Genomic DNA, 27,031 nt, shown 5'->3' on the forward strand with positions numbered 1-27,031 from the left:
TTTAAGTATTTTTTTCTTTTAGTTTTTTTTTTTTCTTAAATTTTGAAAGCAGCTTAACGTGAATGAAAAGCAGTTCCTGAGTAACTGCAGTAAACAGTCTTTAAATACATATACATGTACACATACATATATATTTGCAACTTAGCTCATTTTGGTTCTGCCTTGGTTTCCCTCCCCAGAGTTAGGTGAATCCTGTCCCTTCCTTCTTTGTTTCAGTTCTCATGTGCAAGTACAACAGCATCAGCTCTGGGAGTCGGCGGGCGGGCGTGCTGCAGATGTTTCCCCGGTGTGAGCATCTGCTTGTCTTCAGCCAGGTTTCCAGAGTCACTGCAGGTCAGTTTTTTTCAACCCACAAAACCTGTGAGCACCATAAACGCTTCACGTCTTCTTCATTAGGCGCCGGGATTGCCACGCGTGGAGCTTGTTGTAGGCTGTCTGCAGCATCTCTTCTATGTGACTTACCAGCTGCAAGAGACAGGGAGACACTGCAGTGAGTAGTCAGGGAAGCCACTGCTTCACATTCTCAGCCTGGCACACACACACTTTCCAGCACATCTCGCAGTCAGCAAGGCGTGTACAAACCCTCAAGCAAAGGTGCGACCACACACTGTGCATGCACAAGATAGGTGGTAGGTGCAGGGCAGGATCTGGACAGTCACCTCCCCTATCTGGGCTCTGATACTATGCCTGGCCATTAACCAGCACCAGCACCAGAATGTGAAAGTTCCTATCGCTTTTGTGCAATGAGAGCCAAGCCAGGTTGATTTCTTGATTTATACATTGAAAGTCAGGACAGCAACAGCAACAGTCTGGCTTTGAACTTATAGCAGCCTCCCTGCTCCTACCTGAGTGCCAGGACCATAGGCACTCACTGTCAGACCCGACTCAACGCTGAACTTTTACTACTTTGAAGAGCTCTGCCTTTGGGGGTCTGACAAAGTCAGGTAAAAGGAGCGCACTAACTCTTGAGGTCAGAAAGCCTTGGAATATGTTTCCGTGGTTACAGTAAAGTCTTTCAAGTTTATCATCCTGGGAGGAAGGGGATAGACTTGGGGTGCTCTAAATCAGTGATTTTGATCTAAGCGAGAGATTTAAGTAGGCCCCTACCCCAGCTGCATATGCAAGACAGAAGCAGAGCACTTGCCTAGAATGTGTAAAGTGCACATTCAATCCTCAGCAATCCCCAGGTCTAATCCCCCTTTCCCAGGAGGAGGGTGTGGCCCTAGCTTTGTCTGGAAAATGTAGCAATTCCTTTCTGCTTGACTGGTAGCAGTGGCTTTACAGTACCAGTGAGATGTATTTCATATGCTACGATATGGCTACCCATAGCCTGTGAATCCTCAGCACAGTGCTGTAAACACAATCAATCGAGGTGGCACAAAAGGCAGAGAACCTGCTTAGTGTTCTTGGCCTGCTGTAAGAGACACTCAGGGCCCACTGGGAAAAATCATAAGTCATCACGATTTTGCTAAATCCCATTTCTGATCATCCTAGTTATAGCTAAACGTTATGTTTGCATATACTATTTCTCAGAAAGTCAGTTTCTCTCCAAGAAACCTCTTCAACATTTGTTCTAGTTCTGCTTAGAAACAATACTAAAGACCTTGTGCAAAGCAACCCTGCTCCACCACTGGCCTTATTGCTGTAGAGCACCATCCAAGGACAGCCTTGCTTCCTATCATTAACATTTTACCTGTCTGTCACTGCCGGGTTTGTAGTAACAGATTTTTTTTAGGACTATGTAAATCTATCAGGAAAAACCAGAAAAAAAAAAAAAAAAGAAAAAAGAAAGAAGAAAAAGAAAAACCAGAAGGCCAGAAGAGACGGCACTGGAGCCAAGCCTAACAGTCTCAGCTTGACCCCCACACATCCTACTTCGTCTGGAGAGAGAACTGCCTCCTACAAGTTTCTTCTGAGTGTAGCATATACACACCTCCATCCTGCTTTAACACACTACATAAAACAGAACATAAAGAGAAGCAGCGGAATGATTCTCATAAAGGCTGGTAGGAGGCACTGCTGTGCAGCTGATTGGGCACTGAGAATATTTTCACTAACTGGCAAGTACTTTTTGGGGACAGATCTCATTATGTAAGTGGGGCTAGTGTAGTTGAGAATTCTGGAATTTTGGTTTCTAAAAAAAACCAAAAAATCCAAACAACAACAAACCAAACCAAACCAAACCAACCAACCAAACACCCCCCCCCCCGAAATATTATAGGAATATCCTTTTGTTTTAAGTGCAATACCAGGTTGCTCTGCCTTAGCTAACTGATTTGCCTCATGCTCTAACAGAGGCACAGTTTCACCAACTGCAGATAGAGTTTCCAAGACTGTGTGATGCTGGAATTCTGGCAACTTTCATAGAAAGGCTTGGGAGGGCCTGAGAGGTGGGGTAGGGGTTGGCTGTGGTTTGTTAGTAGTCATGCTCTCTCTCTCTCTCCCATCTAGTGATAGGGAGTAAAACTGGGGAGAAGGGAGAGATAAAAATAAGAACTCACAAAGCAGCAAAGGCCAGCTACAGGTCAGCTTAAGTACACATACTTTATATACTCTTTTGAATACAGTGAATGTTTTAAAATGAAAAATAGCACCCTGAGCAAAGAAAAGAACAATGTCCTCGCACATATGAGAACAAAGTTAATTTCATCATTCAGAAAGAGGCAGACATGGGGCTTACATTTGTGCTTAAATACTGCCTCCGAATCTTTTCTTGGAATGGGCAGAGCTTTGTAACTTGGAACCGTTCCAAATTACTCTTCATTTTCACTACCTAAAAAAGATGAGAAACAATGAGTTACAGAGAAATTGTAAAGAACCTGCAGGAACCGAGAGAAAGACTGTCTTCTCAGAGGTGACTTCTGTTAAAATGTGTGTATCTCACTACTATCACTCATCTTTATGCTTATAATTTATGTTCCACATATTTAGTCATGTGAACATAAACCTTCGCAAAGACTCAGCTCATACCACTTCAGCGTGAACATCTTTTATTCAGTAAATAATTCTCAATTCCTCTCGTAATTACGTGAGCATAAACATATGCAGAGGCAGTTCACACTGTTTTAAAACTTCTCTTCTTTTAATGTGAACATCTTTTACTCAGTAAGTACTCGTCCCAGTCACCATTTTAAATGGCCACACAATGTTTGACTTTTGTGACTAAACCATGCTTTCTCAGCCAGTTCTCTTTTTTTTTTTTTTTTTAAAAGATTTATTTATTTATTATATGTAAGTACACTGTAGCTGTCTTCAGACACTCCAGAAGAGGGCGCCAGATCTCGTTATGGATGGTTGTGAGCCACCATGTGGTTGCTGGGATTTGAACTCTGGACCTTCGGAAGAGCAGTCGGGTGCTCTTACCCACTGAGCCATCTCACCAGCCCGCCAGTTCTCTTGATAGGTATTTTAGCCTTTTCTGTTCCCCCCTCCCCGCTCTGAGACAGGGTTTCTCTGTGTAGCCCTGGCTGTCCTGGAACTCACTCTGTAGACCAGGCTGGCCTCGGAGCTATAAGTGATTACAAGTCACCATGTGAGTGCTGGGAACCAAACTCAGATGCTCTGCAAGAATAACTGCTCTCAACTGCTGAGCCATCTTTTCAGGTCCAACTTTAAGGCAATTTATTGTTTTCATTATTATTATTTACTTTATTATTTATTTATTATTATATTTTATTATTGTTTTTTTCAAGACAAGTTTTCTCTGTGTAGCTCTGGCTGTCCTGATATTTGCCCTGGAGACCAGACTGGCCTTGAACTCATTGAGATCCACCTAATTCTGTCTCCCAAGTGGTGGGATTACAGGTATTTGGCCCCATTACCTGGCACCTTAAAGCAAAATTTGAAATGAATTTGATATATATATTTATTTAGGATAGGGTCTCACTACATAACCCTGGATGCCTTGAACTTCCTATGCTGACCAGGCTATCTTCAAATTTAGAGTTTTGGAGTCACCATTCCCCCAGCTGATGTTTAAATCTTGAACTCAAAGTTTTATCTCCTCTGTTTGATTTTGACTCCAGCCTGCTTGTTTCTTGTATTCTCTAGAGTACTGCTTGTTAGGTCCTCTGACTACTGTTTTTATTCTTTTCTCCCTCTTCTGCTGCTGAGCGAGTCCTGGACTTCAAGCACACTAAGCTCATGCTCTGCCACCAGTTTCACCACCTGCCCCGTCTTTTCCTTAATATTTGCTCAAAGAGCAATTTATATAGGGAAGCTAGTATTGCCACTGATGCTACAAATATTTTTGTTAACTGCTCTTTAATAGGCAAGAGGAGTTTTTTTTTTTTTTTTTTTTTTTAGTTTTTCGAGACAGGGTTTCTCTGTGTAGCTCTGGCTGTCCTGGAACTCGCTTTGTAGACCAGGCTGGCCTCGAACTCAGAAATCCGCCTGCCTCTGCCTCCCGAGTGCTGGGATTAAAGGCGTGCGCCACCACACCCGGCTATGGCAAGAGGAGTTTTAAGCTTCAGACATTTCATGCTAGAGCTTGGGACGCAATTTAGTGGTAAAGCACTTGTGTGGTATGTCTGTATCTCTGGGGTTAACCCTAGGACTACAGAAAGAAAAAAAAATCTAGTGTTGTTTGATGTCAGTTTTTATTTGTGGTTTTATTTTTTATTTATTTATTTTTTTAAATTTTATTTATTTATTATATGTAAGTACACTGTAACTGTCTTCAGACACTCCCGAAGAGGGCATCAGATCTCATTACAGATGGTTGTGAGCCACCATGTGGTTGCTGGGATTTTTGAACTCAGGACCTTCGGAAGAGCAGTCGGTGCTCTTAACCGCTCTCTCCAGGCTCCTATTTTTTATTTTTATTTGTGATTTTAATCAATAACAAATGTATCAAATAAACAGCAAGTTGAGTCTGTTTTCCAATTGTTTATGATCTAGAGGTAGAGTGGCTAAACTGTATGCTCAGAGTTAGACAACTGCCATGGCTCAATTTCCTAATCTACGAAATGGGAATTATGACCAATACCTTCTCCCTAAAGACACAGGGACCCTGGCTTCCGTGATGTGTGGATGGCTAACAGTCATCCTAAGCTGGCGCACAGTAATGCATGTCCGCCTCTCAGTCAGTAGCACAGCAGCGGGTTGTAGTTACACTCAGTGCTCACCTTTTCTTCTAGGAATGGTGTATTAACAGGAAAGCAGGACCAAAAGTGCCGCAGAAGCTCCCCCACAGCCACATACAAGTGTTTCAATTCAGACTGAATGTCGCTGGGCACCATCTCTGCAAAAAGAAGATCAGAGTCCTAAGGCAACAGCTACTCCCAGTCCTAAAAATGACCACTCTAGGTGCTGAATGTAAAGTTCAGCAGAGCAGTGTATGCACAGCTTGAAGGAGGTCAAACTTTCACCAAAATATCCCAACCCATTAAAGAAAAATTAGTACAGCGCTGGTGAGGTGTCTCAGTGGATACAGATGCTTACTGCCAGGCCTGGCAACCTGCGCCCAGCAACTTACAGAGAGGAGAGAACTGATTCTTCCTGAGTCATATGCCACCACCTCCACATGTGCCATGGCACTCTGACAATTTCCTCACCCCCAATAAAGAAATGTAGCAATTTAAAAAGGACAAGTCAGCACAGCCTTAGCATTTCTTTAGCATTAACTGAAGCAAAGAGGAAAAGGGAGAGAAGGTGGCCCACCACGTACGGTTTACGGCTTGCTGTGTCCCTCCCTGCATAAGAGCTCCTCCAGGTGACAGGGCTGTGATGGTGCTACTAGCAGCACTGCTTGAGAGAACCTGCAAGAAAGGAGTCAAGAACTGACTTACCTCCCTTCCAGCATCTGCCTCAATAGTTGTTTTACTCCCATGCAAATACATTATGCACAGCAACCAGAATGAACAACATTTCTTGAGGCTAGAAATAGTCTGTGTAGAAAACCCATCTGCCAGGAATATAGCAGACCCCATAACAGAACCTTAAAAACAAACAAACAAAAAATTCAGGTTCCCTGGAGCTGAGTTACAAGTGGCTGTGAAACCCACTGTGGGTTCTGGGAGCCAAGTGTGAGTCTTTTGAAACAAGAACAGCATACATCGTTAGTTTCTGAACCACCTAACCTCTCTGCCTGCTACAATTCTGACTTCTGAGGCTTTAATTAACTATAGTCTGACATTACTAGACAGGGACAGTAAGTAAGATACTTCCTTTTGTAAAGACACTGCTGCCAAGCTTGACAACCTGAATCCAATCCCTGGGACCCACATGGTAGACAGAGCCAAGCTGTCCTATATGCTTGCAGTTCTGCAACTGCTCTGGCTCTCAGTTTCCTAATCTATGGGTCTGAGTTTTACAGACACAATTAGTTATATACAGCTCCAAGTACACGATACATTTTCCCAAAAATGGCCCTGCAAAACCTAGTATAAAAAAGCAACAAATGAGCCAGGCAGTGGTGGTGCACACTTTTAACACTAGTGCTTGGGAGGTAGAGGCAGGTGGATTTCTGAGTTTGAGGCCAGCCTGATCTACAGAGTGAGTTCCAGGACAGCCAGAGCTACACAGAGAAACCCTGTCTCAAAAAAACCAACCCCCCCCCCAAATCAAAAAAACAAAAACCAAACAAATAAACAACAACAACAAAAAAACCCCACAACAAATATCCAGCCATACAGTTCAACTGACTATGCTTACAACCTGAGGTAGTGGCTACAAGAATTCTGGCCGTAAAACAGTAGAAGTCACCTACCTGAGTTAACCTGGGTGTATAGGCTTCCATTTCTTGTCTAATACTTTGAAGAGAGTTAATAATGTCCTGACTTGTTGCATACTGCAGTGACTGAATTGGAGTAGGACCATGGTAATACCTGGGTATCAGCACAGAAGTAGCCAATTATATATAGAAAAAAAAAATCTGCCTTTCAAATATTTTTGCATCAACAAAACATTCCCTTACAGCAAAAAGAAATTTCCCGTTTGAGTTTTACTTTTTAAAAGAACTATTTATTTTATGTATATGAGTATACCATCACTGTCCTCAGACACACCAGAACAGGGCATCGGATCCCGTTACAAATGATTGTGAGCCACCATCTGGGCACTGGGAATTGAACCCAGGTCCTCTGGAGGAGCAACCAGTGCTCTTAACCACTGAGCCATCTCTCCAGTCCCAGCTTTATTTTCATTGTTAGTTCTATACTATGTGGTTGTGGGCAGGTATGTGCATGTGGGTTCAGGTGCTTGTAGAGCCCAAATGTTGGATCCCTGGAACTGACATTCCAAGTGCTTGAGTCATTTTTGGGTGTTTGAAATCAAACTAGGGTTCTCTGCAAGAGCAACATGAGTTGTCACTGAGTCATCTCTCCAGCCCTTGTAATTTAATTTCTATAAATGACAGTAAGAAAAAAACAGCATGAAAATTCAAAATTTGAGCCTGTGAGATAGCTCATTGGGTAAAGGACCTGTTGCCAAATGTGATGACTCGAGTTGGGTCCCAAGTGGAAGGAGGGAACTGATCCTAAGCTGACCCCGACTTTCACACTTGCTGTGATACATAAATATACACCATTAAGTTTCCTTGACCTTAATCATTTAAGATGTATTCCAGGTATGTATAAAGTTGAAAAAAATAAAGATTTTATTAGTGTTTTGCCTGTATATATATCTGCACCACATGTGTGCCTGGTGTCAGGAGGGAGCTGGATCCCCTGGAATTTGAGTTCTGAATGAGTCTTATTATTAGCTTAGGCTAGCCTTCAATTTGCTGTACAGCTGAGGATATCTTTGAACTACTACTTCTACTTAAGTCGCGGTCGCATACAATTACATCAAGTTCATAAAGCAAACTTTTTTTTTTGTTATTTAAATATACATATATTTTTTAATAGATTTGGAGGTAACAGAATCCACCAAAACTGAGAAAATGGGAGACTGGTCTGTCTTTACAAACTCTTCAAAAATGGTGCAAATTGAAATAAAGGTTTACATATTTGTGAGCAATGTTTAAATTTTGAGATTTGGGAATAATTTTGCAGAGGCATAACTCACTAGGACTCAGTAGATCACATGAAGTTGAAAATTTGAGTTCACATATCTTCATAATATTTTACACAGTTACATAATAAAATGGCAAAGTGTCAAAAATATATTTGAAGTTTTGTGCATGTGTGGATACAGGATGGTGGTCCATAAAGCAAACTTTTAAAGAAATTTGTATATTGCACTTTTATAGCAACAAACTGACTTTAGACTTGCAGAGTACACTCTGCAATGATTGTTGCATAAGTGTTTCACTTCCATCAGCCAAACTGACCTGTCTGACTTCTTGAGATTCAGTGCAATCGTTTTCACAGAATTGTTGTTTCCCAAGTCTTCATATTCAATGGACTCCTGTAACTTTGCCTGCGATTAATGATATGGTATTTTTGTTAGAAACTAACTGAAATTTCAGAGCATGAAAAATAAAGCCCTTCTACCATGGTTAAGCCAGTATTTCACCAATAACCAACATGAAGTAAGTACTGGTTTGGTCATACCAGTTATTATATTTGAAAAAAAAATTGAGACAAAGTCTCTCTGTGTAGTCCTGGCTGTCCTGGATCCCTCTATACACCAGGCTTGTTCTGAATTCAGAGACCCACCTGCCTCTGCCTTCTGAGTGCTACAATAAAAGGCATGGGCCACCATACTTGGACTTAAAAAAAAAAACCCAAAAAACATGAGTGATGTGTAGTTTATGAGACGTAGACCCCTCCACCCCCACTTGGTTTTTCGAGACAGGGTTTCTCTGTATAGCCCTGGCTGTCCTGGAACTCACTTTGTAGACGAGGCTGGCCTCGAACTCAGAAATTCGCCTGCCTCTGCCTCTGCCTCCTGGAATTAAAGGCGTGCGCCACCATGCCTGGTTGAGACATAGACTTTTGATCTTTCTATCTGTCTGCTAAAGGCTAGGATTATAGGCATACACAACCATATCTGATGCTGTGAGCTCTTTTTGAAGTAATGTAGATATTCTCTATTTTGAATTGGGCCATACATATCCTGCTACAACAAGCTGAAGATACAGAACGCTGAAATGTGTTTTAAGCCCGATAAAGCTATCAAAAAATAAGATTAGGTTCATTTTATTGTTTGGTGCTTGGGAACTGAACCTAGCCCCCTGTGAATCTTCAGTAAGCTATTTACCACTAAGCTGTATCCTATTGTTTACAAAGTAACACTAGCCACACAGACCTCATCTATGTGGATATGTTATAGACATCACCCCTCCTTTCCTTAAAGGTAGAAATGGAAGAGTATAAACTTTAAAGTTTTCTTATGTACTGCTGACAGGCATCTAAGTATCCTTTCTATAAATGGGGAGAAGAGACTTAAAAGAAATGAAGTAAAGAGCAAGCAATTACTTTAATGGGAGGGCTATTTAACTTACTTTGTAAACAAAACATAAACCCCACAAAACTTTCTCTCCACTGTCTTTGTTAGATACTTTCCCCAGAAAACAGAATCACACATACACACAAAATTGATGTGTATGTACACAAAGGGAGGGAAAAGCTGGATAAACTACTGGTCAGAACTAAGTCAATGGAAAGTTAGTCGCTTCAGTCTATGATAAGTTTCACAATGTTCTACAATGAGGGTAACAGCTCTGTCATCTCCGTTAAGAAACCAAAACTGCCCCTAGGAAACACAATATATAGGATTTAGGTCCTTATACCCAGAGATACATAATCCCCAAATGGCCTAGCTTTGTTGCCCATACCCTTTTGACTGCTGGCTGAAAGCAGTCTGTATCTCCAGAATTTCCATCCACGCTGCTGGGCTCACCATTCTGTCCATTTTGTGCTTGTCTGAAAAACAAATGGAAAAACAAGCTCATGTTAAAACTGCTGAACTTCACTTGGTTATTCTGAAAAGGTCAGCAAAAGCTTCTACATGTACACTTAACTGTTTCCTGAGACCAGCAGCCAGGACCATGGCACTGTGGTGGTTAAACCTTTTGATGATGGCAGCGTTACTATTCTCCTTTATGGATTTGGAATTGGAAGTAGATGGCACAGAGGAAATGCCATAGCCCTGTGAGAAACAATTTAGTAAACAAAATGAAATACATGGTTGGATGCCTAGATATGTAGTACATACTTGCAACCCCAATACTAGGATATGGAAATAGGTGAAATCCTAGGGCTTGCTCGCCATTCTGCAGACTACCAAATGAGATCTGGTCTCACGTCACAGCCGGGCAAGATGTGCCCATTGGTGTAACAGGCATCAGTATTATGAGGGTAACTAACTGCTTTCTGATTGGATTTCAGGACTTATCTGTCTACAGGAAGTACTCATGCTTGATACAGCTAGCCTGATTAAGAGCTGGTAGCTAGAGGGATCACAGGTCCAAAGCAGGAATCCCACTACCATCAATCTGTTAAATGGACATCTGGTTAAACTGTTTTCTAAGTATCTCATAAAAAAGTAAAAAATAGGGCTGGAGAGATGCCTCAGTGGTTAAGAGCACTGACTGCTCTTCCAGAGGTCCTAAATTAATTCCCAGCAACCATATGGTGGCTCACAACCATCCGTAATGAGATCTCACACCCTCTTCTGGTTCGTCAAGTCAGCTACAGTGTACTTAGATATAATAATAAATCTAAAAACAAAACAACCCATATAAAATTAAAAAGCTAGGTTTGATGGAACACTTCCTTTTTTTAAAATTAGGTTTATTTTTATGTGTATGAATTTTTTTACAGTACACTGTAGCTATCTTCAGACACCCCAGAAGAGGGTGTCAGATCTCATTATAGATGGTTGTGAGCCACCATGTGGTTGCTGGGATTTGAACTCAGGACCTCTGGAAGAGCAAGCAGTTAGTGCTCTTAACCACTGAGCCATCTCTCCAGCCCGATGGAACACTTCTTTATTCCCAAGCACTCAAGAGGCAGAGGCAGAGGCAGGCAGATTTCTTTTTTAATATTTATTTATTGATTGATGTATGTGATTACACCAATCTCATTAGATGGTTGTGAGCCACAATGTGGTTACTGGGGTTTGAACTCAGAACCTCTGGAAGAGCAGTCAGTGCTCTTAACCACTGAGCCATCTCTCCAGCACAGGCAGGTGGATCTCTAAGTTTCAGGTCAGGTATTCAGAGAAACACCCATCTTGGGGAAAAAAAAAAGTTTTTCTTTTGAGATTATGATATAAACAGTCTTCCCTTTTTATCTTCCAAAATTTCCCATACCCCTTCTTGCATTCCTCCAAATTCATTCATCTTTCATTAATTACTGTTATATGTACATATGTATAGCTTCTTATTGTAGAGGACAGCGGTCATAAAGTCCTGAAAATAAGGGACAGTAGAGAGCTTGGCCCTAAATAGGGCATTTATTTTACACTTCTAAGGCTTAAGGAACATTGTAGAAGAACAGGCACAAAGAATGGGAGAGTCAGAGGATGGAGAGGCGTTGCTGACATCTTCTGGATATGAGGCCACTGCTGCAGTCTTTTCAGTTATTGCACAAGACCCACATGAGACTGGGCACCAATATTTCATCATGGAGGGGGAAAGAGCCCATGTTCACTGATAGTCAATTGCCCCTGGGGAAAGGAGTGCCACTTTTTTTTTCCCTAAGACAGGGTTTCTCTGTATAGCCCTGGCTGTCCTCGAACTCAGAAATCCGCCTGTCTCTGCCTCCCAAGTACTGGGCTTAAAGGCATGTGCCACCACGCCTGGCTATTTCTTTTTTGAGTGACACTTTTTTTATGCCAAGAATCAATAACCGACGGTGGCCCTGCCTCTGAACATACGTGTATACACACACACAATGAACAAACAAAACACGGAGACTTAACTTCTGGTTTTATTATATTTTCTGATTGTTAGTCTAGGCAGGCAATCAATTTTAAGGTATAACTATAGCTAACCCAGCAGAAATCCACACCACCCTCTCTGTTATCTTCACAATTTTACCCCCAGGGAAAAAAAAAGGCACCAGTCTTTTCATTTGACAAGTGCCAATCTGCTCTCAACAAAGTGTGGGTGCCATGAGGCTGCCTTTCCTTGTAAGCCAGTTCATCAAGGTTAGTTAACAAAGGAGCTATGAGGGAACATGATTAGCATTACTGGAGGGGAGGTGGCTCAAAGTCATTACCCCAGCAAATGTTAAAATGCTTCTTAAATAAAATACGGAAGAGCTGCAAACAGGCTTATGAGGATCATAAAGGTTGGCTTCATTCTGCATGTGAACTAGCTGAGCAGAGGTACTGGCCAGACTGCTTGGCAGTAAGAGCACTTGCAAAGCGAGCAGGCTGTTCCCAGCGCCCAGATGGCAACTCCTAACTGTCCGTACCTCCAGCTCCAGGGGATCTGATGCCCTCTTTTGACATTCATGGGCACCTGGGTGCACATGGCACACATTCAGATAAACAGGCAGGCAAACTAAAAAGAAAATTAAAAAAAAAAAAAAAGGAACTACCTAATTAGTAAATAACAATCATATAGTTGATAACTGATTTAGGACCTTTGAAGTTAGATGAAGACTATATGGGATAATCATGACTTAATTAATATCCAAAGAGATGAGTTGGAGGCCTAGAATCATAACCTGGAAGGATTAAAACAGGTAAAGGCTGGCAGATAATCAACAAATATATGCTTGCTTATTAATATTCACCCTCATTTCTTTAGATTAAAATTTTACTAGAAAGAGGTGAGTCCAGTCCTGTTCAAGGGAAAGCTTAAAAATTCTCTTAAAAACATTAAGCAATTCTCAGAGAACTTAGTTCTCTAAGGCAATGTTAACTTATTTATGATGTATTTATGATACGTGTATGTATGATGCACATGTGTAAGCATGGGTGCTCATGTGGAGGTTACAGGATGTTTGGGAGGTGGTTCATTCCTACCACTTCCACTGAGCTAACTTACTGGTATCCTAAGACAAACAGAGGTACCAAAATAGGAATCAAACCCAGGGCCTATTGCATACTAAAAAGCACTTCTGAGAATATAACAGCATTCTGCTTATTTTCAGATATTACAAGTGGAGCATCTAATTTAGGGCATATACATAAACAACACTGGAAACCAGGAAAAGATCATCTTGTCATTATGTCCCTTTATTAATTCTTACCTCGTCTAATGGCTTATCTTCCAACGATGTCAAATCTAGCATTGGGTTTTTCACTCCTAATGAAACCATTGTTTTTAATCCTAGAAAAATTAATGAAATCATAGGTTTAAAACTCATCTTTCTAAGCTATATTTTAAAACTCTATAAATAGCTTCAACAGTAAAGAATGGCAAGGTGTCAGGACACCACTTACCCTTCTCATCTATTTTGGCACATTCTGCAAAGAGGTCCTTCGATCCTGTATTTAGTCGGTCCCTGTGAAAATAATGGGACTGGAAAAAGCGTGTCCAGAACTCCTTTTCTGTCATGTTGTGTGGTACAGTCTCTGCATATTTCATTTTTACTGTGGGAGGAAAAGTCCACATAAGATAGATAGCTTATACAGTGAGTTCCTAGTTCTTAAGAACCTTCTAGTTCTTAGTAACTGGATAATAACTAAAGGCTCTCGTGACAGTCTTACCTTATGCACTATAGAATTATAAATACAAAATAAAAGTTAATAGATTTAGGTGAGGTACCATTTATGACTCCTCACAAACTATGGACATTATTACATACTGCAAAGATTTAAAAAAAAAAGCAACCCCGGAAATCAAACCTTATGCTACAAGGCAGCGTTAGGTAGAGGGAGACTAAGACTTTTAGTACCCATAACTCCACCCCTCCATTCTCCAGAGGCCCCGGTTAGTGGTCAGAGGTCAGAAACATTAGGTTTGCCATTTACTGTAATCCTGGAAGCAGATTATTTTCTTTGTACCTTGTTTCCTTATTTAAAAAAATATTGACAGTACTTACTTCACAAAATATTTATGATGATTAAATGTATATGGCAAAAGGCTTACAATACCAAACACTACAGACTGTGAAGATATTCTAGAACAACAGCTCTCAAACTGTGGGGCACAACCCCTTTGGGGGAGTCTCATATCAAATATCCTGCATATCCGATATAGTATGATTCATAATAGCAAAGTGGCAGTTATGAAGTAGCAGTGAAAAGATTTTATGGTTGGGGGTCACAACACAAGGAAGTGTAGGAATGTTGAGAACCACTCTTATAATGGAACAAAGCAACCATTGTTGGACAATCTGGCCTAAGGAGCACTGTTTAGTGAGAAGAGTAACTAAACAGTAGCTCTCACTCTTGGCTACATATTATAAACCATCAGGGCTTGGCTCAGAGATGGGTTGGGAAGGTCACCTCTGAGGGATAAAATGGGAGTAGGGCAGAACCGGTCACTTACGGAGATTTGTAGCAGTTATTTCATTAGAATGACAATTATCACACGCATGTGAAAAAAGCACGCTGAAGATCTTCCTGCTCTGTCCCCCAAATACAAGGATTACAGACGCATGCATACTGACATTCCTGGCCTCCTACTCAAATTTTTGTTGAATGAGTATTTACTTTTCTCATTCTTTTCCTATAAAGTAAATTTCATTTCCTAATAAAATGAACTAATGACTCTACAGCATTTACTGAATCCGTATCTGGAACTGGGAAAAATATTTTTTACATATTCTATTGTATTTAATCAGGACTAAAAGAAACTTTCCATTGATAATAAATACATAAGACTCATTAAACAATTCCTTTAATCTCTAAAGTTAAAAACCAGTAATTGAATTTTCTTACCTGCTGGATAGGTCCTAAATATAGATTCAATGATATCAGAAGTTAAATTATATCTCAGACCATTACAGCCATCCGTTTGGGGCCGGACATCAGCCTAAAACAAAGACCACACACATATGCACTTCTATCTGTCAGCCATTTGAGAGTATGTCTAAGTTCCTGATGGATAATACAGAGGTGCAACAGACTTTCTGAGCAAACTGCAGAGATCGGAGGCCCCTCAGTAACCAAATACTGAGACAGGGCATAAGGAAACTTGTTTATCACGGTCCAGGAGACTTCTAAGTCTGCATCTTTGGAAGCCTGAAGTGACCAAATAGACATGTTCAAGAGCGGCCAACATCAGATCTACCCCAGCTTTAAAGCAGAACTCTGTTATACGGTTGCCAAAACCTCTGTGAATCTTGACATAGTTAAATGCATATTATTAGCTAACTCATTTTCTGAGGAAAGGCTTTATGAATTTGCCTATTTATTAATCACCCAGAAATGTACCGAATTTATGTAACTGGTACTCATAGTTTTCAGTTTGTCTGCTGAGACAGGGATTCTGTATAGCTAGGTTAGGCTGGAAGTTTATGTAGCCCAGGATGACCTTAAACTCAAGACCCTCCTGCTCTGCCTCCCAAATACAGGGATTATGGACACACACTACCATTCCTAGCCACCCATTCAAACTTTTGTTGAATGAGCAAATACTGTTCTCATTCTTTTCCTAAAAAAATAAAAGTTTCATTTGCTAATTATGAGTAAAACACAGTCATCACTTTACAAAAGCACCAGAGTTACTGTCTTTTCTTGGAAGCAGAGGCAGGAAGATTGTCTCTAGTGGGAAGCCAGCTAGGACTATACAGCATGAGCCTATCTCAATGTAAAAAAACATGTTCTGTATTAAAAAAGATCATGACTACCATTGACACCAAAATTTCTTTTCCAGACAAGATTTCACTATGCACAAGTCTTGGAACTTAAATATAGACCAAGCTTCCTTGAACTCAGGCATCCACCTGATTCTGGCTCCCGTGTGCTAGGATTAAAAGGTCCGTGCCACCATGCTTGGTGACAACAAGTTTCATTAATGTCTTTCAAAGAAAATGCCAAAACTTTCAAGAGAAATCATTCTGGCCTGAGAGTGGGTAAAGCACGGGAAGATTTGAGTATCAATGCCCAGAACCTACTTAAACAAGCTGGATGCTGTAACACATGTATGTGTAAACACAGTACAGCCATACACAAATGGGAGGTGGAGATAGAATGGACATTCAAAGAGTACGGGCCTGGCACATGGGGCAGAAAACGTGAAACCCCAAACCCAAGGACACTTGACTTCAACAAAGCAGAAGCCAAGGACAAACACCTCAAGTTATCCTCTGATTCCCATATGTTTACCGTATGTTTACACACACACACACACCAAACCCAGAGGCTTTTTTCTTTTGAGATATGTTCTCACGTAGCCGACTGTGGTGGTCTGAATGAGATGTGCACCACAAGTTTCAGGCATTTGAGTATTTGGTTCCCAAGTAGTGGCTGTTTGGGGAGGACTAAGAGGTATGGCTTTGCTGGACCAAGTATGTCCCTGAGGTTGTGCTCTGAGCTTTCAAAAGGCTCATAGTAATCCCTCAGATGTCAGCTTTCAGTTGTTGCTCTAGTAGCCTGCTGCCTCACTTTTGCTCTGCCACCACTGTCTATAACCCTCTAGAACTATAAGCTCAATTTAATTCTTATTAAGTTGCCCCAGTCAGGATGTTTTATCATAGCTGTAGAAAAATAACTAAAATATTGAGATTGGGCTTGAATCACTGAGCTGTAGAAAAATAACTAAAATATTGAGATTGGGCTTGAATCACTGATCCTCCAGCCTCTTCCTAATAGGGTCCCCTAATCCCTAAATGGCCCCGTTATAAAAATACTGGAGTTTTCATATCTTTCCCTTCAGAAATTTAGAAAGGTCACATACCAGAAATGCTGCAGAAATACCAACATCCTGCTTATGACTGGATGTAGAGCTATCTGTTGCATTCACATTTAGACGATTGGCCCAGAATTCCTCAGCACTGATCACTTGGCTCACAACAAGGTCTTTATAGAGTTGGAATAAAACGGGATCTTCTTGGAGCATTCTGGTGAGAGATATAGTAAATGTAGTTAATCTTCTGAGATAGTCCGCACATCTACCTTCACTCTGTGATGGCTGAGCTGGAGAAGTCACTTCATTAAATCATTTTTAGAGTTACAAATGCAAGTACAGACAAAGGAACTCTGGAAAAGTAGACTAAATTTTCTAAGACAAAGAACCGATCTTATCCATCTTTGCAATACAAAGTCTACTTTGTATCTAAACAGTACTATATTCTTCACTGCATAAAGGTGAATAGAAAAGGCTGGCAGTATTCATCCATCATTTTGACAAGCACAAGGAACTGTAAGTAACAATAACTCAAAACAGGTATTATTAATGAAATAATCTCTTATTAGGTATCTTCATTGCTTCTCTATGTCAATCTTTCACAGTGTGGATTCCTTTTAAAAATTATTATTATTAGGCCGGGCGTGGTGATGCACACCTTTATTCCCAGCGCTCGGGAGGCAGAGGCAGGCGGATTTCTGAGTTCGAGGTCAGCCTGGTCTACAAAGTGAGTTCCAGGACAGCCAGGGCTACACAGAGAAACCCTGTCTCGAAAAACCATTGAAGAAAGGCTTTTATTGGGAGTAAGGAAACAGAACAGCACACGCAGGGAGAAAGCCCCTCTGCAAAGCAGAGGTGGGACTCAAAAGTCTGAAACCCTACAATACTGATTCTTGGTTTCTTATTCACAAACATTCTTCTAATAATTTAGTATCTTCTCTGTAATTCAAAACCTGGAGAAAGAAAGGAAAGAAAGCAAAGAACCATAGTGTTTTGTGGTATCAGGTCTGTTTCAGTAACTTTTGGGGCTGCACGGTCCTGTTGCCTAAAGTCATACAGTGAACAAGTGGTCCGTCCCAGTGAGAATCCGAGGCAATGACAGCACAGATCCCACTTCCTACAGGAGACTCGCCAAGCCCACGAGGACATGGAGGAAGCAGATCCCCACTCTCACCTGTTCTTCTCCTCCAGTTCTTTATTAGCTTTCCGCTTGAACTTGGGCAGCAGCTGCTGAAGGAGGTCCTTCACTGCATCCCGCTCTTTCACTGCCGTGCTTTCGTTGGAAAAATGGAAGTTTGTTGTGTCCCCTGCATGCAGAACCAGCTGAAGTTGTATTTTAGCTTTTCCCTCTGGACTGATTTTCTGGCCTAAAAGAAGCATGAAGCTAAGTAGATGAGGACAATCACAATGTAATCCTAGCACTTGGGAGCTGGAGGCAGGACAATAAGAATTTCAAGGACATCCTAGGCTATAACAACAAGCTTAAGCCTAGCCTGGAATACTGGAGACACTGCCACAAAAGTAAGTGAGAATCAAAGTGAAAATAATCAGAGCACATCATATACATGTATGGCACCGTCAAAGACTTGTATTAACAAAACAAAACTTAAAGGGAATGAATAAGAAACAGCCTGGGAGGTGGTAGCGATTCATGCATGGAACTCTGTTCACCTCCTATGAGGACCCTATGTCCAATCCTCAGCAATGTTAAAAAAAAAAAAAACTTACCTGTGTCTAAGCAAACTCCAAGGATACAGATATTGAAAGTATTTGATACAAACCTATTGTATATTCCAGAAGAGGCCAGAGCCCACAAATTGTGGGCTTTTTTCTTTGGAGGCAGAGCCTCCTATAGTCCAGGATGCTCTCAAATTCTATTTGTAGCTAAAGATGACCTTGATCTTTTGATCTTCTTTCCTCTCCCTACTAAGCACTAGGATTACAGGATGTGCCACCATACTGAGTTTATGTAGTGTTAGGGACCAAACTCAGGACTGTGTTCATGCTACACAAGTTCCCTACCTACTGAGTTATATTCCTAGTCCCTGAAGATTTATCATCATCACAACCACCACTACCACCATCACCACATGAAGACTGAGAGTGCTAAAATACACACTCATAGCAGAACTTGTGTTCTCTTTTTCTTATGCATTTTGCCTCCACGTATGTATGTGCATCATATGCACAGCCTGGTGCCCAAGGAAGCCAGAAGAGGGAGTTGGATTCCCCCCTCTTCAAACTGGAGTTACAAATGGGAGACGGCATGAACATTTCTTTTAACATCTGAGTCAGTGCTCCAATCCCGGAATCTATATAGTTTGCAAATGGCTATCAAGGCAACAGTGCTTTTCCTTTCTCCCCTAAGAAACAGAGATGGAGGGCTGTGTTCCAATAGGCAACTCACTAAATATGGCATGTGGTAAAGAGCTCTTACTGTAACATAAACAGATTTCTGATGACCATACTGGCTCTGTCTAGCAAGTGTTGGGATTACAGAAACCTGCCACCTTACCCAACTTGTCTAGATAGATTTTATAAACCTTAAACAGGTATTTTGTCCTTAAGGATGATGCTTCCAAACCACTCGTTTAGACGAAATGTTTTAGTAACAATACATGTATTTAAACCACCAGCCTTTATGTTGCTTTGTTCTGTCCCTCCAAAGCAATCACTTTTCCCAGGCTTTGTTTTGAGACAGGGTCTCACTATGTAGCCAAGCTGGCCAGGACCTAGAACTTTTCATTCTCCTTTCTTAGCCTCTCATGTGCTGAGATTAAAGGCATGTACATTACTTAGAGAGAAGTTATACTCAGATGTTTAAAGACACCTGTACTTTTCTGAATTCCCACGAAACATGTTCCAGGGTACAATCTCTACCTCATCCTTGCTGTTTTGGGCTCCTGCACGAGTCCTTGGGTCTGATCTCCAATACTCCCTATTGTGACCTCAAGAGCTCTGTATTTCTCCCATCTACCTTTATTATGAAGTTGAGTCTTTTTTTTTTAATTAATTAAATTTATTTATTTTTTTTTTATTTATAAAAGATAATGACCATAAAGATAATGACCATATAACAAAAGACTTGATTACTTGCCTAAATGCAAAATTTTGTTGAAGGGACAATCTGGCATTATCTATCAATCAACTTACAAAACCTCAAGAAGGTATTAGCATACAGTTTTATGTGAAACTATTTGCAGTAACAAATTCTAAATCTCCTAATTGTCCTTCAAGAGAGAACAGTTACACACCAGACTATATCTACTCAATGGAACATTACTTTTTGAAGCACACGCGTTATATTTGATGATCCTATTTTTATAACTACCACTATCTGTTATCCTAATTAAAATACAAAACCAACATTAGATGTAGCATGTATGACTCACATTTAATATCTGCATACATATGGCTGATTGTAAATCTGTCTTTGCCTTCAGGTGCCCAAGCAATTCTCTCTGCCATGAGGTACAGTGCTCCATCCTGCTTTTTCTGACGAACCTTCTTCACAATCAGCAACACTTCTTCTGATGAAGTCGCCATGATGGCTATAAGGTGCTAATGGGGGTGGGGGTGGGGATAGGGGAAGAAAAAGAAATCAACCACATCAATGTGAGCTGAAACAAACAAACAAACAAACAAACAAAATACACGTGCAGGGGCTGGAGAGATGGCTTAGTAGTTAAGAGCACATGCTGCTGTTTCTGAGGACCCAAGCTCTATTTCTAGGACCTACATGGTAGTTCACAACCATTTGTAACTCAAGTTTGAGGGAATCCAACACCCTCTTCTTGCTTCTGCAGGTATAGCATACCTGTGGTACACATACACACACATATAATATATATATATAAATAAAATTAACAAACCAGCCGGGCAGTGGTGGTGCACGCCTTTAATCCCAGCACTTGGGAGGCAGAGGCAGGTGGATTTCTGAGTTCGAGGCCAGCCTGGTCTACAAAATGAGTTCCAGGACAGCCAGGACTATACAGAGAAACCCTGTCTCGAAAAACCAAAAACCAAACAAAACAAACCAACAACAACAAAAAACAAACCAACAAAAAGCATACTATTTTAAAAACAGACAGTGTATGCACACACACCATAACCCAAACAAATGCCCCAAACACATGGAACATTTCTGGAACATTCCTACTGCCTATGAATGCCAATGACTTATTTTTAGTCAATTCGTTCTCTTCTCAAGCAATGGTTTCCTGATCTGTATTGCCCCACTTTTAGTAAAGGAATCCAAATGGTGTGCTATGTAATGTCTGTAATCATAGTACTTAGGAGGGCAAGGCAGGAGGATCAGAGGTCAAAGCCAGTGTAAGACCCTGTTTCAGACAAAGAAAGAGGGGGAAGATATCTTGAGGAGGAAGCAATGGCAGGTAATACAGAAGGACATTACAGGTTTTATGTTTTTATAAAGCATCCAATAAGTAGAACCAGGTTTCTGTCCGGATTGACATCGGAGTTAACTACATATGACATGTATGTTCTGCATGTATGACTAGAAGGACAGGCAACAAGTTGATTGTTTTCTTCCCTGATTACCTACAACAAATATGTATTTTTGCACTGAGTGACCTAATGACCTCAATTTAATCCTTGGGTCCCATAAGATGACAACAGAGAACTGTTTCTGACACGTCCTATGACTTCCCAAGTAAGCTGTTGTTTTGTGTGCATCTGCAGACTGAATAAAATGGCCAGCATATAAGAGGTGGAGGCAAAACTATGGCTGCAAGTTCCTAGTCAGTCTGTTCTATTTAGTGAGTTTCATGACAGCTAGGGTTACATATAGAGAAACATTGGCTCAAAGGGATTAAAAAAAAAAAAGAAAAAGAAAAATTCCTTCCCAACAGCTGATTCTCTATAAAACCAAATGTAGAATAACATTTGGATAAGAACTAAAGGGGCTGGAGAGATAGCTCAGCAGTTAAGAGCACCGACTGCTCTTCCAGAGATCCTGAGTTCAATTCCCAGCAACCACATGGTGGCTCGCAACCATCTGTAATGGGATCTGATGCCCTCTCCTGGTGTGTCTGAAGACAGCTACAGTGTACTTACATACATTACATAAATAAATCTTTAAAAACAAAACAAAAACAGCATTAGTTACTTGTAAATCTGCAAGAGTAAAATTTAAATTTTAATTTATAAATATTAGCTTTATAATACTTATGGAACTGTTAAATACTCCCCTGCCCCCATGAGACTGGGTTACAGGGCTTCTCTGTGTGGTCCTGGCTGTCTTGAAATCACAATGAAGAGCTCTCTCAGAGATCTGCCTGCCTCTCTCTCCAGAATGCTGAGATTAACAGTGTGCTGCACACTGCCTCCCTCTCAGCCCAAAGACATCCTACAGCACAAGCTTCCAATGAACTGGGCTAGGAAACTCACAGAAGTATCTGTGAGTGGGAAAGGTGAAGAGGCAAATGGGTGCAGACAACCTGGAAAGTGAAGAGCTCACTACACCACACAACTGACTTTTAGTACTTAACCAGGACCTTCTTACATAACACAGAAACATTTCAACAAAATGTATTTAGGGCAGGACTGAGATGCAGCTTAGAGGCTGAATACTGACTGGCCCAGCCTTCTCCAGGTCCTGGGTTAGTCCTCCCTCTCCTCCATTATAAATTTAAAAGAGAAAAAAAAATCAAATTATTGAACAGTGGGTACAGCTGTCAATTGTCTCAAATCATTTGCTTGCCAGTTTCTCTGGTCATCTGTAGCATCTTTGTTAACTGTAAAGAGAATGAATTTGGGAGCGCTAGCAGACACGTTAGGGCCACATTACAATGGTTTCTGTGGTTTTCAGATTCCTCGGAGGGGTCTCCGTGGGTTCTCCCCAGTAGAACTCTGTAAGAGCTATAGTGTTTCTTTTATTTAAAATATTACTGTAGGCTACTTTAAATTCCATCTGGTCAATGAAAAGATGCAATATTTTATGAAATTATCTGTCACAAGACTTTTAAACAGTAAGATCCCTTAGAAAGGCATGAATGCATTCCTTGTTATAACCTTGCCTGAAGCTGCATGTGAATGTCTTTGTTCTCAAGACTTGATACATGCACCAGGTCCTCTGAATATATTATGCCTTCCAGTTTGGTGTTTTTTGGAATTCCCGAGTGTGTGGACGTGTGGGTCTTTGCTTCTTGGGCTCTTTTCCTCGGTTTGGTTTGTTCGATTTGTCAGCTTTATCTTATTATATTTTATTTTACTATTATCCCTTAGAAGCCTGTTTGTTTTCTAAGAGAGACAGAAAGGGAGTAGATCTTGATAAGAACTGGAAGGACCAGAGGGAGGGAAACCCTGCAAGAATATATTATGTGTGGGGGGAAAAAAATCTGTTTTTAATAAAAAGAAAAAATTTAATAATAATAAAGTTTACAAAACTAAAAATGTACTGCTTTTCAGGAAACTATGTGAACATGTTATGTGCTACGTATCTCTTAATATTTAATCATATAAAGGCATGACTAAAAACTTTACAAAGACAAATCCTTTCCCCCCTTTTAAAACTATAAGCATCATACTTCAAAATTGCACCACAAACAAACTACTATTTGTTTTAAAGTCTCAGGGTCATACTAGAGGTATTTAAGCTCTGTATAGCAGATGCAGTTTGGGTTCACAGTACTGTGTTTTTCTTAGAGATGGAGTCTAAGAGTGAAGGCTTAGCACTTAGGACATCCTTGGAATAGGAACTGTTCAGAACGCAACATTTAACACCACTGTTACATGTTTCTTGGAACCAGCAGCCTAATTTGGTGTTTAGGATATATGCATACTTTAAATAGTTCTTTTGACTTCCAGAGGATTCTAATACACAGGAAATCCTAGCAGAAAATCTATGGTACTGACAACAATGGGATCAGATGCATTGTATTTTATCTCTCAATAAACTTCACAAAGGCCAAGATTCAATGTGTTGTGTTCATTACAATATAGCAATCTTTATTAAAGGAATTTGGTCTCACCAAGATACAGGAAACCTTTGCACATATATCTTCAACTCAACTCTAGGATACAATAGCTTTTCATCCATAGACTAGAGTATCACTTCACATAAAGATTCCCCAAGTTGGATCCTGTCCTAAAAAGAAATGTTAGGAAAAAAATCTTTATTTACTGACTCTGAATCTGCATTGCCCATCTTCTTTCTCAATGTATATAGAAAGATAAGCTCCTTTTCACGCTTGCCTCCTGGAAAAGTTTGAAAGAGTGAGCTTCATCTATTGGCATAAAACATGGCTATCTGCCCAGAAGATCAAAGGCAGAGGGCAGAAGTGCCATGTTCAAGGGCAGCCTAAGATACATGCAAAAATCCTACCTTAAAGAAAACTAAGAGTGAAAAGAGCTCTAGAATGCTACTTGCTATCAAGGAGTCCAAAATGTTTTATCAGTGCAACAATACAGGGAATAAAACCTTGGAAAGTATGTAAAAGGGACCAAAGTGAGGCTGCATAGATGGCTTATCACTTAAGAGCACTTGCTGATCTTGGGGAGGCTCTGGGTTTGACCCATATAGTGGCTGGGACTCCAGTTCCAGAGGATCTGGAAAACTGTAAAAAAAGAAATAAGCAAATATCCACTGATAAAAACTGCATCCAGAAAAATGCTGGGATCAAAAGGTACCTACCACCACACCCAGTGCTTTTACTACTTTTGCTGATCTTTTTTTTTTTTTTTCAATCTTCCAAGTGTAATTACTCTTTTTTTTTTTTCCTGAGATAGGGTCTCACTATGTAGCCTTAGTTAGCCTGGAACTTACTACATAGACCAGCCTACCCTCAAGCAGAAGATAATTCTCTTGCTTCTGCCTCCCAAGTGCTGTGTGTCACCAAGTCCAGCTCTTAAACTGCTTTTTCACATCTGGAGAATGAGACTCAAATAGAATCTGTTGCACTGCTCAGTTGGTCAAGTAAATACAGCAGATGATCTCTCCCTTTGAAGGCAGATGATTTAAGCTGGGTGTGGCAGCTCAAGCCCGTAATCCCAGTACTTCGGAGGCAGAAGCAGGTGCTACCAAGAGTTCAAGGCCAGTTTTTGTTATACTGGGGGACCCCCACCCCTCAAAACAAAACCTACTAATAGGTTAAAATACTTTCCTGAGCTGTTTTCAAAAGCCACTGGGCTGTCACTAGAGGTTATTTCTGCCTTGAATTTATCTCTTCATGTGAATACTCTAGTTTTGGTTTTTAAGAATCTTAAAGGGGCCGGGCGGTGGTGGTGCACGCCTTTAATCCCAGCGCTTGGGAGGCAGAGGCAGGCGGATTTCTGAGTTCGAGGTCAGCCTGGTCTACAGAGTGAGTTCCAGGACAGCCAGGGCTACACGGAGAAACCCTGTCTCGGAACCCCCCCCCCCCCAAAAAAAAAAAAAGGCACATGCCACGAACTCCCAACTTCAATGTAGTTTTATGTTGGAATTCCAGGCATAAATTCATGGAAGAAATGTTTCATGTCTTTAAAATGTTTGAAAATCACTGGGGATGGAGCGATGACTCAGCCATTAAGAGCACCCAAAGAGAGCCTGGCGTGGTGGCACACGCCTTTAATCCCAGCACTCGGGAGGCAGAGGCAGGCGGATTTCTGAGTTCGAGGCCAGCCTGGTCTACAAAGTGAGTTCCAGGACAGCCAGGGCTATACAGAGAAACCCTGACTCGAAAAACCAAAAAAAAAAAAAAAAAAAAAAAAAAAAAAAAAAAAAAAAGCACCCAAAGGACCCAAGGTTTAATTCCAGCACCCACATGGCCGTTCACAACTGTACTTCCAGTTCTAGGGGATCTGACACCACCTTACAAACCCACAGGCAGGCAGAACACCAATGCACATTAGTAAAACCAACCAACTTAAAAAAAAAAAAAAAAAAAAAAAGGAAATCACAAGTCTAGGGTTAGGTGTGGTAGTGCACACCTTTAATCTTACCATTCAAGAATCAGAGGCAATTGATCCCTGTGAGTTCAAGGCCAGTCAGGGCTGTTACAGAGAAAACCTGCGTGGGGAATGGAAGATCGGGAAAGGAAGGAAAGGAAGTCACAAGGCTGGATATTGAGAATATTGATTGGAGCCAAGCCCTTAGTGTGTTTCAAGCCAGTTTTCTGTACCCAGGCCTGCATGCTTACCAAGCAATTTACATTGGGCTCTACGTACAGTCCTGTATTTTTTTTTTTTTTTTTTTTTTTGCCAGTTCTGGAAATGAAAACCAGGATCTTACAGGTACCTAGCATGAACTCTTAGCTTTGAGCTGCATTCCTAACTCAGAAACCTGTTTTACCATATTTTAAACTGGTGTCTTTAAATGGACGACATCAAAAGACAGAAAGCCAAACCAACCAAACAAAAGCCAACAACGAAAAACAAAAACTAGCAAACTAAAATCCCAAATTAAGCTGTGTATACCTGAGGACACAACTTCCGGAGATCGGTTCTCTCCCTCCACCACGTGGGTCCCAGAGATGGAACTCAGGTTTGGCAGCAAGCACCTTTACCAGTTGAGCCATTTCACTGTAGCCCTGGGCATAAGTTTTAACATCTTTTCCCCACCCTTGTTTTGCAGATGGTAAAATAGGCATGTCCGAGGGTCAACTTCACATGAATTTAGTTTCTAAGAACACTGGAGAATTTATAAAAATAATCACATACTTCCATGTATTGATGGTCCACTTTACACCACATGACTGTCAAACGGGTCATAGCTAGAACTGAGTGTGTGGCTCAAGTTTTAATAATAGTTTGAAGAGCAGGATGACAGGTGGAAGCAAGAAGGCACGAGGCCACCAAGGTTAGAGGACTTCTTTAACAGGAAAAGAAAGCCTCTCCCGGGCAGGCTTCCTAACGGGAAGGGCCTCGGTGTCTCGGAGAAGCCTCACTTCCTTCGTTCTCGTTCAGGTGAGTCTGATCCTTCCAGTTCCTCCCAGCGAAGAACCGAATGCCTTCGGGCAGTAGATTAAGGGTCAGGGCACCTCCTTCCCATTCCGGGAGAAGAAGGGCAAACCACACAGCCAGCCTGTAGTGTCGTGGAGACGACTACAGCGAAGGGCTCCATCCGCCCGGCCCGGCGCCCCCGGGGCCTGTCAGACCCTCCACGCCCGCCCAACCCCATTCTTCGGTCTCAACTTACCAGGTGGGAGCTAAGGTCTCCGGTCTGGGGCGCGGGAAGCGCGTCCCGTCGGATCTGCCTCCGCCGCGCTTCTCACAGTCGCTGCACGGAGGAGGCTGAACCCCTGCGGCCGCAGCCGTCGCCACCGCCTCTGTTGCCGGGGGGTCTCGCCTCCATCGCTGGCTGCGAGGGCGCTGAGGGCACGTGACCGGAAACGCCGGGGCGGGCCTCCGGAGCACGTGACCACCACCGCGGCCGCCATGACACCTTCCGCAAGCTCC

At 41.4% G+C, this 27,031-nt stretch overlaps 1 protein-coding gene across 2 annotated transcripts; it reads right to left on the reverse strand.

Moving 5' to 3' along the window:
- Window positions 1-26,992, reverse strand: Gtf2h1 (general transcription factor IIH subunit 1). Of its 2 annotated transcripts, none has more exons than XM_021166118.3 (15): window positions 26,772-26,992; window positions 20,029-20,197; window positions 17,811-18,003; window positions 16,688-16,850; window positions 14,728-14,821; window positions 13,285-13,434; window positions 13,092-13,171; window positions 9,908-10,035; window positions 9,722-9,809; window positions 8,273-8,361; window positions 6,710-6,827; window positions 5,669-5,759; window positions 5,127-5,242; window positions 2,681-2,773; window positions 1-465 (listed from the first exon to the last, which is right to left on the reverse strand). In XM_021166118.3, exons 2-15 carry the CDS (start codon window positions 20,180-20,182, stop codon window positions 379-381), a joined length of 1,644 nt encoding a protein of 547 aa, XP_021021777.1. In that variant the 5' UTR covers window positions 20,183-20,197; window positions 26,772-26,992; the 3' UTR covers window positions 1-378. The 2 variants fall into 2 exon arrangements, with proteins under 2 accessions (XP_021021777.1, XP_021021778.1); XM_021166119.3 differs by lacking the exon at window positions 26,772-26,992 and adding an exon at window positions 23,629-23,757.
- Window positions 26,993-27,031: the final 39 nt, after the last annotated feature.

This window comes from Mus caroli, unplaced genomic scaffold (assembly GCF_978045245.1).
Source record: "Mus caroli unplaced genomic scaffold, Mus_caroli_1 scaffold_8, whole genome shotgun sequence".
Classification (NCBI taxonomy): Eukaryota; Metazoa; Chordata; class Mammalia; order Rodentia; family Muridae; genus Mus; species Mus caroli.

Bases quoted from the DNA above. Each gene is read 5' to 3' on its own strand.
- Gtf2h1 (XM_021166118.3), bottom strand. From the start codon at position 20,182: ATGGCGACTTCATCAGAAGAAGTGTTGCTGATTGTGAAGAAGGTTCGT. The intron at 6,828-8,272 runs GTCAGTTTGGCT...GCTGATACCCAG, and splicing joins AATCTCAAGAAGTCAGACAG to GTATTACCATGGTCCTACTC. The intron at 2,774-5,126 runs GTGAGCACTGAG...CATCTTTTTTAG, and splicing joins CACCATTCCTAGAAGAAAAG to GTAGTGAAAATGAAGAGTAA.